This window comes from Nerophis lumbriciformis, linkage group LG06 (assembly GCF_033978685.3).
Source record: "Nerophis lumbriciformis linkage group LG06, RoL_Nlum_v2.1, whole genome shotgun sequence".
Taxonomy (NCBI): domain Eukaryota; kingdom Metazoa; phylum Chordata; class Actinopteri; order Syngnathiformes; family Syngnathidae; genus Nerophis; species Nerophis lumbriciformis.
Genome location: NC_084553.2, coordinates 4428287 through 4445950, shown reverse-complemented (window position 1 = coordinate 4445950; position 17664 = coordinate 4428287). Strand labels below are relative to the sequence as shown.

Genomic DNA, 17664 nt, shown 5'->3' with positions numbered 1-17664 from the left:
CCACTTTCCTTCAAACAATCCAGATTAAGGTTTTTTTTGACACATTTTTCTTCAAATAATCCAGATTCACTTTTATATGACTCACTTTCCTTCAAACAATTCAGATTAGTTTATATTTGACTCACTTTCCTTCAAACAATCCAGATTAAGTTTTACTTAACTCCACTTTCTTTCAAACAATCCAGATTAAGTTTTATTTGACACATTTTTCTTCAAATAATCCAGATTACGTTTTATTTGACTCATTTTCCTTCAAGCAATCCAGATTCACTTCTATTTGACTGCACTTGCCTTCAAACAATCCAGATTATGTTTTATTTGACTCCACTTTCTTTCAAACAATCCAGATTAACTTCTATTTGACTCCACTTTCCTTCAAACAATCCAGATTACGTTTTATTTAATTCCACTTTCTTTCAAAAAATCCAGATAAAATTTTATTTGACTCATTTTTCTTCAAACAATCCAGATTAAGTTTTATTTGACTCCACTTTCCTTCAAACAATCCAGATTAAGTTTTATTTAACTCCAATTTCCTTCAAACAATCCAGATTATGTTTGATTTGACTCTACTTTCCTTCAAACAATCCAGATTAAGTTTTATTTGACTAATTTTTCTTCAAACAATCCAGATTTACTTCTAGTTGACTCCACTTTCCTTCAAACAATCCAGATTACGTTTTATTTGACTGCACTTGCCTTCAAACAATCCATATTATGTTTTATTTGACTCCACTTTCTTTCAAACAATCCAGATTAACTTCTATTTGACTGCACTTGCCTTCAAACAATCCAGATTATGTTTTATTTGACTCCACTTTCCTTCAAACAATTCAGATTAAGTTTTATTTGAATCCATTTTCCTTCAAACAATCCAGATTAACTTCTATTTGACTCCACTTTCCTTCAAACAATTCAGATTACATTTTATTAACTCCACTTTCTTTCAAACAATCCAGATTAATTTCTATTTGACACATTTTTCTTCAAACAATCCAGATTCACTTTTATTTGACTCCACTTTCCTTCAAACAATTCAGATTACGTTTTATTTGACTGCACTTTACTTCAAACAATCCAGATTAACATATATTTGACTCCACTTTCCTTCAAACAATCCAGATTAAGTTTTATTTAATTCCACTTTCTTTCAAAAAATCCAGAATTAATTTTATTTGACTCATTTTTCTTCAAACAATCCAGATTAAATTTTATTTGACTCCACTTTCCTTCAAACAATCCAGATTAAGTTTTATTTAACTCCAATTTCCTTAAACAATCCAGATTATGTTTTATTTGACTCTACTTTCCTTCAAACAATCCAGATTAAGTTTTATTTGACTAATTTTTCTTCAAACAATCCAGATTTACTTCTAGTTGACTCCACTTTCCTTCAAACAATCCAGATTACGTTTTATTTGACTGCACTTTACTTCAAACAATCCGGATTAAGTTTTATTTGACTCCACTTTCCTTCAAACAATCCAGATTATGTTTTATTTGACTCTACTTTCCTTCAAACAATCCAGATTACGTTTTATTTGACTGCACTTTACTTCAAACAATCCGGATTAAGTTTTATTTGACTCCACTTTCCTTCAAACAATCCAGATTTTGTTGTATTTGACTCCACTTTCCTTCAAACAATCCAGATTAAGTTCTATTGGACTCCACTTTCATTCAAACAATCCAGATTAAATTTTACTTAACTCCACTTTCTTTCAAACAATCCAGATTAATTTTTATTTGACACATTTTTCTTCAAACAATCCAGATTCACTTTTATTTGACTCCACTTTCCTTCAAACAATCCAGATTACGTTTTATTTAATTCCACTTTCTTTCAAACAATCCAGATTAAATTGTATTTGACTCCACTTTCCTTCAAACAATCCAGATTAAGTTCTATTGGACTCCACTTTCATTCAAACAATCCAGATTAAATTTTACTTAACTCCACTTTCTTTCAAACAATCCAGATTTATTTTTATTTGACACATTTTTCTTCAAACAATCCAGATTCACTTTTATTTGACTCCACTTTCCTTCAAACAATCCAGATTACGTTTTATTTAATTCCACTTTCTTTAAAACAATCCAGATTAAATTGTATTTGACTCCACTTTCCTTCAAACAATCCAGATTAAATTCTATTGGACTCCACTTTCATTCAAACGATCCAGATTAAATTTTACTTAACTCCACTTTCTTTCAAACAATCCAGATTAATTTTTATTTGACACATTTTCCTTCAAACAATCCAGATTCACTTTTATTTGACTCCACTTTCCTTCAAACAATCCAGATTACGTTTTATTTAATTCCACTTTCTTTCAAACAATCCAGATTAAGTTGTATTTGACTCCACTTTCCTTCAAACAATCCAGATTAAGTTCTATTGGACTCCACTTTCATTCAAACAATCCAGATTAAATTTTACTTAACTCCACTTTCTTTCAAACAATCCAGATTAATTTTTATTTGACACATTTTTCTTCAAACAATCCAGATTCACTTTTATTTGACTCCACTTTCCTTCAAACAATCCAGATTACGTTTTATTTAATTCCACTTTCCTTCAAACAATCCAGATTAAGTTCTATTGGACTCCACTTTCATTCAAACAATCCAGATTAAATTTTATTTGACTAATTTTTCTTCAAACAATCCAGATTACATTTTATTGGACTCCACTTTCCTTCAAACAATCCAGATTAAGTTTTATTTGACTCCACTTTCCTTCAAACAATCCAGATTATGTTTTATTTGACTCTACTTTCCTTCAAACAATCCAGATTATGTTTTATTTGACTCTACTTTCCTTCAAACAATCCATATTAAGTTTTATTTGACTAATTTTTCTTCAAACAATCCAGATTTACTTCTAGTTGACTCCACTTTCTTTCAAACAATCCAGATTACGTTTTATTTGACTGCACTTTACTTCAAACAATCCGGATTAAGTTTTATTTGACTCTACTTTCCTTCAAACAATCCAGATTACGTTTTATTTAATTCCACTTTCTTTAAAACAATCCAGATTACGTTTTATTTGACTCCCCTTTCCTTCAAACAATCCAGATTAAGTTCTATTGGACTCCACTTTCATTCAAACAATCCAGATTAAATTTTATTTGACTAATTTTTCTTCAAACAATCCAGATTAAATTTTATTGGACTCCACTTTCCTTCAAACAATCCAGATTAAGTTTTATTTAACTCCAATTTCCTTCAAACAATCCAGATTTACTTCTAGTTGACTCCACTTTCTTTCAAACAATCCAGATTACGTTTTATTTGACTGCACTTTACTTCAAACAATCCGGATTAAGTTTTATTTGACTCTACTTTCCTTCAAACAATCCAGATTACGTTTTATTTAATTCCGCTTTCTTTAAAACAATCCAGATTACGTTTTATTTGACTCCCCTTTCCTTCAAACAATCCAGATTAAGTTCTATTGGACTCCACTTTCATTCAAACAATCCAGATTAAATTTTATTTGACTAATTTTTCTTCAAACAATCCAGATTAAATTTTATTGGACTCCACTTTCCTTCAAACAATCCAGATTAAATTTTATTTGACTAATTTTTCTTCAAACAATCCAGATTATGTTTTATTTGACTCTACTTTCCTTCAAACAATCCAGATTAAGTTTTATTTGACTAATTTTTCTTCAAACAATCCAGATTTACTTCTAGTTGACTCCACTTTCCTTCAAACAATCCAGATTACGTTTTATTTGACTGCACTTTACTTCAAACAATCCGGATTAAGTTTTATTTGACTCCACTTTCCTTCAAACAATCCAGATTATGTTTTATTTAATTCCACTTTCTTTCAAACAATCCAGATTATGTTGTATTTGACTCCACTTTCCTTCAAACAATCCAGATTAAGTTCTATTGGACTCCACTTTCATTCAAACAATCCAGATTAAATTTTATTTAATTCCACTTTCTTTCAAACAATCCAGATTAAATTGTATTTGACTCCACTTTCCTTCAAACAATCCAGATTAAGTTCTATTGGACTCCACTTTCATTCAAACAATCCAGATTAAATTTTATTTGACTCATTTTTCTTCAAACAATCCAGATTACATTTTATTTGACTCCACTTTCCTTCAAACAATCCAGATTAAGTTTTATTTAACTCTACTTTCCTTCAAACAATCCAGATTAAGTTTTATTTAACTCCAATTTCCTTCAAACAATCCAGGTTATGTTTGATTTGACTCTACTTTCCTTCAAACAATCCAGATTAAGTTTTATTTGACTAATTTTTCTTCAAACAATCCAGATTTACTTCTAGTTGACTCCACTTTCCTTCAAACAATCCAGATTACGTTTTATTTGACTGCGCTTTACTTCAAACAATCCGGATTAAGTTTTATTTGACTCCACTTTCCTTCAAACAATCCAGATTATGTTTTATTTGACTCTACTTTCCTTCAAACAATCCAGATTAAGTTTTATTTAATTCCACTTTCTTTCAAACAATCCAGATTAAATTGTATTTTGACTCCACTTTCCTTCAAACAATCCAGATTAAATTCTATTGGACTCCACTTTCATTCAAACAATCCAGATTACATTTTACTTAACTCCACTTTCTTTCAAACAATCCAGATTAATTTTTATTTGACACATTTTTCTTCAAACAATCCAGATTAATTTTTATTTGACTCCACTTTCCTTCAAACAATTCAGATTAAGTTTTTTTTAATTCCACTTTCTTTAAAAAAATCCAGATTAAGTTTTATTTGACTCCACTTTCCTTCAAACAATCCAGATTAAGTTGTATTGGACTCCACTTTCCTTCAAACAGTCAAACAGATGAGTGCACTCTTCTTGTTGTTTACATTGTTGTTGTTTTGTTGTTGTTTTTGCTGCAGCGTTGCCGCGACAACGGATCCAGCTGGCGTTCGACAAGAATTATTACATCGAGCCGTCCTTTGAGTGTCGCTTCGACCACATCGAGATCCGCGACGGCCCCTTCGGCTTCTCGCCGCTCATGGAGCGCTTCTGTGGCGGCAAGAACCCAGACCTAATCACCTCCACCGGCCGCTTCATGTGGATCAAGTTCACCAGCGATGAGGAGCTGGAAGGACTCGGCTTCAGGATCAAGTACACCTTTGTTGCAGGTTACTTCTACTTTCTTACCTCTACTTGCTTACTTCTACTTTCTTACTTCTACTTGCTTACTTCTACTTGCTTACCTCTACTTTCTTACTTCTACTTGCTTACTTCTACTTTCTTACCTCTACGTTTTTACTTCTACTTTCTTACTTCTACTTTGTTACTTCTACTTTCTTACCTCTACTTTGATACTTCTACTTTCTTACTTCTACTTGCTTACTTCTAATTGCTTACTTCTACTTGCTTACTTCTACTTTCTTACTTCTACTTTCTTACTTCTACTTGCTTACTTCTACTTTCTTACATCTACTTTTTTACTTCTACTTTTTTACTTCTACTTGGTTACTTCTACTTGGTTACTTCTACTTTGTTACTTTCACTTTGTTACTTGTTACTCCTACTTTCCTTGAAAATAATTTTTTACCTTGAAAAAAAAATTTTACCTTGAAAAAAAAATTTTTACCTTGAAAATTTTTTTGTACCTTGAAAATCATTTTTTACCTTGAAAAAAAAATTTTACCTTGAAAAAAAAAATTTACCTTGAAAAATTTTTTTTACCTTGAACATTTTTTTTTACCTTGAAAATCATGTTTTAACTTAAAACATTTTTTTTTAAGTTTTTAATTTTTTTAGAGTTTTTTTTAATTTTTTTTAAATTTTTGTAAACATTTTAACTTTTTAAAAAAAATTTAAATTTTTTTGTACCTTGAAAATCATTTTTTACCTTGAAAAAAAATGTTTACCTTGAAAATTTTTTTTTACCTTGAAATTTTTTTTTTACCTTGAAAATCATGTTTTAACTTTTGTAAAAATTGTAACTTTTAAAAAAAAAAAAAAAAAAAAAAATTTTTTAATTCTTTTAATTTTTTTCAAATTTTTAAATATTTTTAAATGTTTTAAATTTTTTAAATATTTTTAACTTTTTTTTAAACTTTTTTTTAACTTTTTTAACTTTTTTTTAAACTTTTTTAAACTTTTTTTTAAACTTTTTTTTTTAACTTTTTTTAACCCTAACCCTAACCCTGACCCTAACCCTAACCCTAATCTTAACCCTAACCCTAACCCTAACCCTAATCTTAACCCTAACCCTAACCCTAACCCTAACCCTAATCTTAACCCTAACCCTAACCCTAACCCTAACCCTAAAAAAAATGTTAATTGTTAAAATTGTTGAAAAAAATTAAAAACATTTAAAATTGTTTTAAAAAATTTTACAAATTAAAAAAAAGTTTAAAACATTTTACAAATTAAAAAAAAAATAAAATAAAAAATAAATTAAAAACATTTTTTTTAAATTAAAAAAATTTGAAAATCATTTTTTACCTTGAAATTTTTTTTTTACCTTGTTGCAGGTTACTCTACTTCTACTTTGTTACTTCTACTTTGTTACCTCCATTTTTCTGCAGGTTACTTATATTTTGTTTTAGATTACTTCTACCTTGTTACTTCTGCCTGTTAGTTCTACTTTGTTTTAGGTTACTTCTACTTTGTTACTTGTTACTTCTATTTTGTTGCAGGTTACTTTTACTTTGTTTTAGTTTACTTCTACTTTGTTACAGTTTACTCTACTTTACTTTTACTTTGTTACTTTTACTTTGTTACTTCTACTTTGTTCTAGTTTACTTCTACCTTGTTACTTCCACCTTGTTAATACTAATTTGTTCTAGGCTACTTCTACTTTGTTACTTCTACCTTGTTAGTTCTACTTTGTTCTTGGTTACTTATATCTTGTTACTTCTACTTTGTTACTCTTACTTTGTTGCAAATTACTTGACTTTATTTCTACTTTGTTATAGTTTATTTCTACTTTGTTACTTCTACTTTGTTGCAGTTTACTTCTACTTTGTTCTAGTTTTCTTCTACCTTGTTACTTCTACCTTGGTATTTCTACCTTATTACTTCTACTTTGTTCGAGGTTACTTCTACTTTGTTCTACTTTACTTCTACCTTGTTACTTCTACTTTGTTACTTCTACTTTATTGCAGGTTACTCTACTTTACTTCTACTTGGTTGCAGGTTACTCTACTTCTACTTGTTTGCAGGTTAACCTACTTTGTTACTTCTACTTTGTTACTTTTACTTTGTTACTTCGACTTTGTTAAAGGTTACTTCTACTTTGTTGTAGTTTACTTCTATGTTGTTACTTCTACTTTGTTACTTCGACTTTGTTGCAGGTTACTTCTACTTTACGTCTACTTTGTTACTTTTACCTTGTTACTTCGACTTTGTTGCAGGCTACTTCTACTTTACGTCTACTTTGTTACTTCTACTTTGTTGCAGGTTACTGTACTTTACTTCTTCTTGTTTGCAGATTAATCTACATTGCTACGTCGACTTTGTTACTTCTACTTTGTTACTTTGACTTTGTTAAAGGTTACTTCTACTTTGTTGTAGTTTACTTCTATGTTGTTACTTCTACTTTGTTACTTCGACTTTGTTGCAGGTTACTTCTACTTTACGTCTACTTTGTTACTTCTACTTTGTTGTAGATTACTCTACTTTACTTCTACTTGGTTGCAGGTTACTCTACTTCTACTTGTTTGCAGGTTAATCTACTTTGTTACTTCTACTTTGTTACTCTTACTTTGTTGCAAATTACTTGACTTTATTTCTACTTTGTTATAGTTTATTTCTACTTTGTTACTTCTACTTTGTTGCAGTTTACTTCTACTTTGTTCTAGTTTACTTCTACCTTGTTACTTATACCTTGTTATTTCTACCTTATTACTTCTACTTTGTTCGAGGTTACTTCTACTTTGTTCTACTTTACTTCTACCTTGTTACTTCTACTTTGTTACTTCTACTTTATTGCAGGTTACTCTACTTTACTTCTACTTGGTTGCAGGTTACTCTACTTCTACTTGTTTGCAGGTTAATCTACTTTGTTACTTCTACTTTGTTACTTCTACTTTGTTACTTCGACTTTGTTAAAGGTTACTTCTACTTTGTTGTAGTTTACTTCTATGTTGTTACTTCTACTTTGTTACTTCGACTTTGTTGCAGGTTACTTCTACTTTACGTCTGCTTTGTTACTTTTACCTTGTTACTTCGACTTTGTTGCAGGTTTCTTCTACTTTACGTCTACTTTGTTACTTCTACTTTGTTGCAGGTTACTGTACTTTACTTCTTCTTGTTTGCAGATTAATCTACATTGTTACGTCGACTTTGTTACTTCTACTTTGTTACTTTGACTTTGTTAAAGGTTACTTCTACTTTGTTGTAGTTTACTTCTATGTTGTTACTTCTACTTTGTTACTTCGACTTTGTTGCAGGTTACTTCTACTTTACGTCTACTTTGTTACTTTTACCTTGTTACTTCGACTTTGTTGCAGGTTACTGTACTTTACTTCTTCTTGTTTGCAGGTTAATCTACTTTGTTACTTCGACTTTGTTACTTTGACTTTGTTACTTCGACTTTGTTGAAGGTTATTTCTACTTTGTTGTAGTTTACTTCAATGTTGTTACTTCTACTTTGTTACTTACTTCGACTTTGTTACTTTGACTTTGTTACTTCGACTTTGTTAAAGGATACTTCTACTTTGTTGTAGTTTACTTCTATGTTGTTACTTCTACTTTGTTACTTCGACTTTGTTGCTGGTTACTTCTACTTTACGTCCACTTTGTTACTTCTTTTTTGTTGCAGATTACTCTACTTTACTTCTACTTGGTTGCAGGTTACTCTACTTCTACTTCTTTGCAGGTTAATCTACTTTGTTACTTCGACTTTGTAACTTCGACTTTGTTGCAGGTTACTTCTACTTTATGTCTACTTTGTTACTTTTACCTTGTTACTTCGACTTTGTTGCAGGTTACTGTACTTTACTTCTTCTTGTTTGCAGGTTAATCTACTTTGTTACTTCGACTTTGTTGCTTTGACTTTGTTACTTCGACTTTGTTAAAGGTTACTTCTACTTTGTTGTAGTTTACTTCTATGTTGTTACTTCTACTTTGTTACTTACTTCGACTTTGTTACTTTGACTTTGTTACTTCGACTTTGTTAAAGGATACTTCTACTTTGTTGTAGTTTACTTCTATGTTGTTACTTCTACTTTGTTACTTCGATTTTGTTGCTGGTTACTTCTACTTTACGTCCACTTTGTTACTTCTACTTTGTTGCAGATTACTCTACTTTACTTCTACTTGGTTGCAGCTTACTCGACTTCTACTTTTTTGCAGGTTAATCTACTTTGTTACTTCTACTTTGTTACTCTTACTTTGTTGCAAATTACTTGACTTTATTTCTACTTTGTTATAGTTTATTTCTACTTTGTTACTTCTACTTTGTTGCAGTTTACTTCTACTTTGTTCTAGTTTACTTCTACCTTGTTACTTATACCTTGTTATTTCTACCTTATTACTTCTACTTTGTTCGAGGTTACTTCTACTTTGTTCTACTTTACTTCTACCTTGTTACTTCTACTTTGTTACTTCTACTTTATTGCAGGTTACTCTACTTTACTTCTACTTGGTTGCAGGTTACTCTACTTCTACTTGTTTGCAGGTTAATCTACTTTGTTACTTCTACTTTGTTACTTCTACTTTGTTACTTCGACTTTGTTAAAGGTTACTTCTACTTTGTTGTAGTTTACTTCTATGTTGTTACTTCTACTTTGTTACTTCGACTTTGTTGCAGGTTACTTCTACTTTACGTCTACTTTGTTACTTTTACCTTGTTACTTCGACTTTGTTGCAGGTTTCTTCTACTTTACGTCTACTTTGTTACTTCTACTTTGTTGCAGGTTACTGTACTTTACTTCTTCTTGTTTGCAGATTAATCTACATTGTTACGTCGACTTTGTTACTTCTACTTTGTTACTTTGACTTTGTTAAAGGTTACTTCTACTTTGTTGTAGTTTACTTCTATGTTGTTACTTCTACTTTGTTACTTCGACTTTGTTGCAGGTTACTTCTACTTTACGTCTACTTTGTTACTTTTACCTTGTTACTTCGACTTTGTTGCAGGTTACTGTACTTTACTTCTTCTTGTTTGCAGGTTAATCTACTTTGTTACTTCGACTTTGTTACTTTGACTTTGTTACTTCGACTTTGTTGAAGGTTATTTCTACTTTGTTGTAGTTTACTTCTATGTTGTTACTTCTACTTTGTTACTTACTTCGACTTTGTTACTTTGACTTTGTTACTTCGACTTTGTTAAAGGATACTTCTACTTTGTTGTAGTTTACTTCTATGTTGTTACTTCGACTTTGTTACTTCGACTTTGTTGCAGGTTATTTCTACTTTACGTCCACTTTGTTACTTCTACTTTGTTGCAGATTACTCTACTTTACTTCTACTTGGTTGCAGGTTACTCGACTTCTACTTTTTTGCAGGTTAATCTACTTTGTTACTTCGACTTTGTAACTTCGACTTTGTAACTTCGACTTTGTTGCAGGTTACTTCTACTTTATGTCTACTTTGTTACTTTTACCTTGTTACTTCGACTTTGTTGCAGGTTACTGTACTTTACTTCTTCTTGTTTGCAGGTTAATCTACTTTGTTACTTCGACTTTGTTACTTTGACTTTGTTACTTCGACTTTGTTAAAGGTTGCTTCTACTTTGTTGTAGTTTACTTCTATGTTGTTACTTCTACTTTGTTACTTACTTCGACTTTGTTACTTCGACTTTGTTAAAGGATACTTCTACTTTGTTGTAGTTTACTTCTATGTTGTTACTTCTACTTTGTTACTTCGACTTTGTTGCTGGTTACTTCTACTTTACGTCCACTTTGTTACTTCTACTTTGTTGCAGATTACTCTACTTTACTTCTACTTGGTTGCAGCTTACTCTACTTCTACTTCTTTGCAGGTTAATCTACTTTGTAACTTCGACTTTGTAACTTCGACTTTGTAACTTCGACTTTGTTGCAGGTTACTTCTACTTTATGTCTACTTTGTTACTTTTACCTTGTTACTTCGACTTTGTTGCAGGTTACTTGTTTGCAGGTTAATCTACTTTGTTACTTCGACTTTGTTACTTTGACTTTGTTACTTCGACTTTGTTAAAGGTTATTTCTACTTTGTTGTAGTTTACTGCAATGTTGTTACTTCTACTTTGTTACTTTGACATTGTTACTTTGACTTTGTTACTTTGACTTTGTTAAAGGATACTTCTACTTTGTTGTAGTTTATTTCTATGTTGTTACTTCGACTTTGTTACTTCGACTTTGTTGCAGGTTACTTCTACTTTACGTCCACTTTGTTACTTCTACTTTGTTGCAGATTACTCTACTTTACTTCTACTTGGTTGCAGGTTACTCTACTTCTACTTCTTTGCAGGTTAATCTACTTTGTTACTTCGACTTTGTAACTTTGACTTTGTAACTGTGACTTTGTTGCAGGTTATTTCTACTTTGTTGTAGTTTACTTCTATGTTGTTACTTCTACTTTGTTACTTCGACTTTGTTGCAGATTACTTCTACTTTACGTCTACTTTGTTACTTTTACTTTGTTCCTTCTACTTTGTTGCAGGATACTCTGCTTTGCACCAAAAGATGAATTAATCTGCTCTTCACTTACCTGACTTTATTTCTCACACACCTTCCTAATTAAAGCCTTTTTTCCCCTTATTTTAATCATTTATTCAAACTTGTTTGGCTTGAAGTTATCTTATTTTTGTTAAATATTATTATATTTATACAATTATTACATGCATACAGTATGAGTGTGTGTGTGTGTGTGTGTGTATATATATATATATATATATATATATATATATATATATATATATATATATATATATATAAATATATATAAATATAAATATATATATATATATATATATAAATATATATAAATATAAATAAATATTTATATATATATATATATATATATATAAATATAAATAAATATTTATATATATATATATATATATATATAAATATAAATATAAATAAATATATATATATATATATATATATATATATATATATATATATATATATATATATATATATATATATATATATATATATATATATATATATATATATATATACTTACATAGGTCATGATTTATTTGATTTAAATGTATATTACACAAACACAAAATCCTGACGAGTCAAACTATATTTCCCTCTTCTTCCTCTAGACCCTGACTTCCATCTGCATGTCGGCGGACTCTTAAATCCCATCCCAGGTAAGCTTGTCAGCGACACGTTTCTTCTTGTCTTTTCATGAAGATGCAAGATGCACCTTGACAGCGACCATGACAGGATGCTGTCACAACACACACACGCACACACACACACACACACACACACACACACTTCTTTTGTCCGTCTCGTCTCCATTGTTCCTGTCTCTCTCTCTCTTATTTATATTTTCATGACATGCATCGTGTACTCTGTATTATATTCAGTGTTGGCACTAACGCGTTACTGTAACGCCGTTAGTTTCGGCGGTAACTAGTAGTCTAATGCGTTATTTTTTATATTCAGTAACTCAGTTACCGTTACTACATGATGCGTTACTGCGTTATTTTACGTTATTTTTTTATGTCGTATCGGCTAGAAACAGAAGATCTGAGTGTGTTTTATTGGAGCGCTGCGGTGTCGTCCTTCTGATTCTTCCTGTGTCACAACGGGGACAAGAGAAGAGGCGGTGTGTGTGTGTGTGTGTGTGTGTGTGTGTGTGTGTGTGTGTGTGTGTGTGTGTGTGTGTGTGTGTGTGTGTGTGTGTGTGTGTGTGTGTGTGTGTGTGTGTGTGTGTGTGTGTGTGTGTGTCTGTGTTTACTAACAAGACATCATGCTGGAGCTCAAGCCGAGTTTCTTAACATGGAGATATTCTAGACCAGGGGTGGGCAACCCGCGGCTCCAGAGCCGCATGCGGCTCTTTGATCACTCTGATGCGGCTCAGCAGCTTACTTGCTGAACCCCCCCAATTTTCCCTTGAGACTTCCGGATTTCAGTGCCTCTCGCAGAAAACTCCCGGGATTAATATTCACCGATTTTCACCCTTATGGCTATAATAAGGGCGTGCCATGATGGTACAACATTTGGCGCCCTCTACAGTCTGTATTAACAGCGTGCCAGCCCAACACTTGTTATACAATATACATCTTCTGCTTGCACACGTACGTGACAGCAAGGCATACTTGGTCAACAGCCACACAGGCTACACTGACGGTGGTCATATAAAACAACTTTAACACTCTTACTAATAATGCGCCACACTTTGAACCAAAACCAAACAAGAATGACAAACACATTTCGGGAGAACATCTGCACCTTAACACAACATAAACACAACAGAACAAATACCCAGAATCCCATGCAGCCCTGACTCTTCCGGGCTACATTATACACCCCTGCTACCACCAAAGCCCCCCTCTCTGTGCGTCGGTTGAGGTGGGCGGGGTTTGGTGGGGGCCGGGGGGGGGGAGGGTATAATGTATCCCAGAAGAGTTAGGGCTGCATGGGATTCTGGGTATTTGTCCTGTTGTGTTTATGTTCTTGTTTGGTGTGGGTTCACAGTGCTTCACGGTGGCAGAGGGGTTAGTGCATCTGCCTCACAATACGAAGGTCCTGAGTAATCTTGGGTTCAATCCCGGGCTCGGGATCTTTCTGTGTGGAGTTTGCATGTTCTCCCCGTGACTGCGTGGGTTCCCTCCGGGTACTCCGGCTTCCTCCCACCTCCAAAGACATGCACCTGGGGATAAGTTGATTGGCAACACTAAATTGGCCCTGGTGTGTGGATGTGAGTGTGAATGTTGTCTGTCTATCTGTGTTGGCCCTGCGATGAGGTGGCGACTTGTCCAGGGTGTACCCCGCCTTCCGCCCGATTGTAGCTGAGATAGGCTCCAGCGCCCCCCGCGACCCCAAAGGGAATAAGCGGTAGAAAATGGATGGATGGATGGATGGATGGAGGGATTCTGGGTATTTGTCCTGTTGTGTTTATGTTCTTGTTTGGTGTGGGTTGACAGTGTGTCTGAGACCCCTGGTTTATACATAGCACAAAGCAAAAAAAATAATAGTTGTATGCAGTGTTATTTCATTTAAAATTTCAAAAAAAAATTTGCGGCTCCCATTGTTTTCTATAATTTGTGAAACTGGTCAAAATGGCTCTTTGACTGGTAAAGGTTGCCGACCCCTGTTCTAGACTGACCATGCATCCTCTTTTCCCTGGACATCTCTTCTTTTGCGGGGCTGTCCGGGCGGAGTTTCTTAAATGCCTCAAATGTCCGGCATTTTGAGTTAGGGTTGCGTGTATTTTCAATGTACGTTCAGGGTTAAGAAGGGGTTAAAAACAAAACAAATTGTGCGCCAGCAGCATTCGTGAGGGGCAGAGACCGAGAGAGAGAGAGAGAGAGTTATGATAAACGCGCATGCGTCGCCAGGCTCTGCTTTTTATCCATAGATTTATCAGATTTAATTTTTTATTATCTATAGCAGGGGTGTCAAAAGTGTGCCCCGGAGGCCATTTGTGGCCCACAGCTAATGTTTTAAAATTCTAAAAATACTATTAAAATAAACAAAAACATAACAAAAGTGAAATAAAAAAGCTTAAAGGTTGAATGTAATTTAGACAAAGTTGCAATGTTGACTAATAAAACAAAGATGTTTTTTTTCTTCTTCTTTCAAACTGTCATTGCTCAAAACATAATATTGAATCAAAATCAATGTTATTATGAATTATTGACCTATCCAAGGTTCCCATTACTTCACATCAAATATTACACTAAGAAAAATATTTTGGGTGGAAGATTTTGCAAATTTGGTAAATAAATAACCAAAAAATGTATATTTTGTTGTTTTCTGACTGTACCGAAAATGAACCGAACCGTGACCTCTAAACCGAGGTACGTACCGAACCGAAATTTTTGTGTACCGTTACCCCCCCCTACCAATATCTAAGTTACATTTCAACCAGTGTGGGCGGCACTGGGGGAAGGTGGGTAAAGTGTCTTGCCCAAGGACACAACGGCAGTGACTAGGATGGCGGAAGCGGGGATCGAACCTGGAACCCTCAAGTTGCTGGCACGTCCACTCTACCAACCGAGCTATACCGCCCAGAAAACAAAAGGATTGTGAATAATATATCAAATTAACCCAAAAAAGTGCGGTTTCTCTTTAAAATGACAGCTTCCATGATGGTGTCTGGCCATTCACACATGCTTGGAGCATTTAAAGGAATCGGGAAGAGTTTTTGTGTCACATTAAGCGTCCTAAAGTAATATTGAAAACTCATTTTGCCAGAGGGGTTTACCATCATTCCCGTTCAGGCCTTGAGAACGGGACCCGGCCGTGCAACAGTCTTCCTCTGGTGTCCCCCGGCTCCTTCTCGGCCACAGTCCGAGGGCCCTCAGGAGGACAGTTTTTCCGGGTGGCTCTTCAGCTTGTGGAATTTGACACTGTCCAGCTTCTCGAAGCGCTTGTCGCAGAACTCGCACGTGTAGTTGTAGCGGGCTTCTGGCGTGTGTTTCTTCATGTCTGTGTTTACTAACAAGACATCATGCTGGAGCTGAAGCCGAGTTTCTTAACATGGAGACATTCTAGACTGACCATGCATCCTTTTTTCCCCGGACATGTCTTCTTTTGCGGGGCTGTCCGGGCGGAGTTTCTTAAATGCCTCAAATGTCCGGCATTTTGAGTTAGGGTTGCGTGTATTTTCAATGTACGTCCAGGGTTAAGAAGGGGTTGAAAACAAAACAAATTGTGCGCACGCAGCAGGCAGAGACAGAGAGAGTGGATTGATTGATTGGAACTTTTATTAGTAGATTGCACAGTACAGTACATATTCCGTACAATTGACCACTAAATAGTAACACCCCAATAAGTTTTTACACTTGTTTAAGTCTTTCAAACTGTCATTGCTCAAAACATAATATTGAATCAAAGTCAATGTTATTATGAATTATTGACCTATCCAAGGTTCCCATTACTTCACATCAAATATTACACTAAGAAAAATATTTTTGGTGGAAGATTTTGCATATTTTGTGTGTTTGCCATTAAAAACATCGTTTTGTTTGACAAAAAAGGGCGGAAAACAAAAAAACAACATAAAAAAAAAGTCAAACATTTTGAAATGAGGGATGAGATGGGATTTAAGAGTCCGCCGACATGCAGATGGAAGTCAGGGTCTAGAGGAAGAAGAGGGAAATATAGTTTGACTCGTCAGGATTCTACCAAAAAAAATCGTGAAAAAATTCAACAAATTGATTATAGATGTACCGGTACATATTTTTAAATGTTTATATATAGTATATCTCTTTTGGGGTTTTGTGTTTGTGTAATATACATTTAAATCAAATAAATCATGACCTATGTAAGTATATATATATATATATATATATATATATATATATATATATATATATATATATATATATTTATATTTATTTATATTTATATATATATATGTATATATATATATATATATATATATATATATATATATATATATATATATATATATATATATATATATATATATATATATATATATATATATATATATATACACACACATACTGGATGCATGTAATAATTGTAGAAATATAATAATATTTAATAAAAATAAGATAACTTCAAGACAAACAAGTATGAATAAATGATTAAAATAAGGGGAAAAAAAGGCTTTAATTAGGAAGGTGTGTGAGAAATAAAGTGAAGAGCAGATTAATTCATCTTTTGGTGCAAAGCAGAGTATCCTGCAACAAAGTAGAAGGAACAAAGTAAAAGTAACAAAGTAGACGTAAAGTAGAAGTAACCTGCAACAAAGTCAAAGTAACAAAGTAGAAGTAACAACATAGAAGTAAACTACAACAAAGTAGAAATAACCTGCAACAAAGTCAAAGTTACAAAGTCAAAGTTACAAAGTCGAAGTAACAAAGTAGATTAACCTGCAAAAAAGTAGAAGTAAAGTAGAGTAATCTGCAACAAAGTAGAAGTAACAAAGTAGACGTAAAGTGGAAGTAACCTGCAACAAAATCGAAATAACAAAGTAGAAGTAACAACATAGAAGTAAACTTCAACAAAGTAGAAGTAACCTCTAACAAAGTCAAAGTAACAAAGTAGAAGTAACAAAGTCGACGTAACAATGTAGATTAATCTGCAAACAAGAAGAAGTAAAGTACAGTAACCTGCAACAAAGTAGAAGTAACAAAGTAGACGTAAAGTAGAAGTAACCTGCAACAAAGTCGAAGTAACAAGGTAAAAGTAACAAAGTAGACGTAAAGTAGAAGTAACCTGCAACAAAGTCGAAGTAACAAAGTAGAAGTAACAACATAGAAGTAAACTACAACAAAGTAGAAGTAACCTTTAACAAAGTCGAAGTAACAAAGTAGAAGTAACAAAGTCGACGTAACAATGTAGATTAATCTGCAAACAAGAAGAAGTAAAGTACAGTAACCTGCAACAAAGTCGAAGTTGATGTAGACTCCAGAGATGTAAATATGAAATGTATGTATGCCCTGGCACAACATTATCATCATTTTATCACCCAAGCAAAACACTTTTATACTGAAATAAATACACCTACAACTTATTCAATAAAAACATAGAAAAAACTACTAGCAGTG

The 17664-nt window shown here is 32.9% G+C and overlaps 1 protein-coding gene across 2 annotated transcripts in view; it reads left to right on the top strand.

The window, feature by feature from the left end:
- Window positions 1-17664, top strand: part of neto2a (neuropilin (NRP) and tolloid (TLL)-like 2a) — a 51676-nt gene that overhangs the window by 17663 nt on the left and 16349 nt on the right. For both annotated transcript variants that reach the window (XM_061963657.1, XM_061963658.1), the window contains exons 4-5: window positions 4901-5149; window positions 12232-12279. In XM_061963657.1, the coding sequence (XP_061819641.1) occupies window positions 4901-5149; window positions 12232-12279 (297 nt within the window). The remainder of the gene's footprint in view (window positions 1-4900; window positions 5150-12231; window positions 12280-17664) is intronic.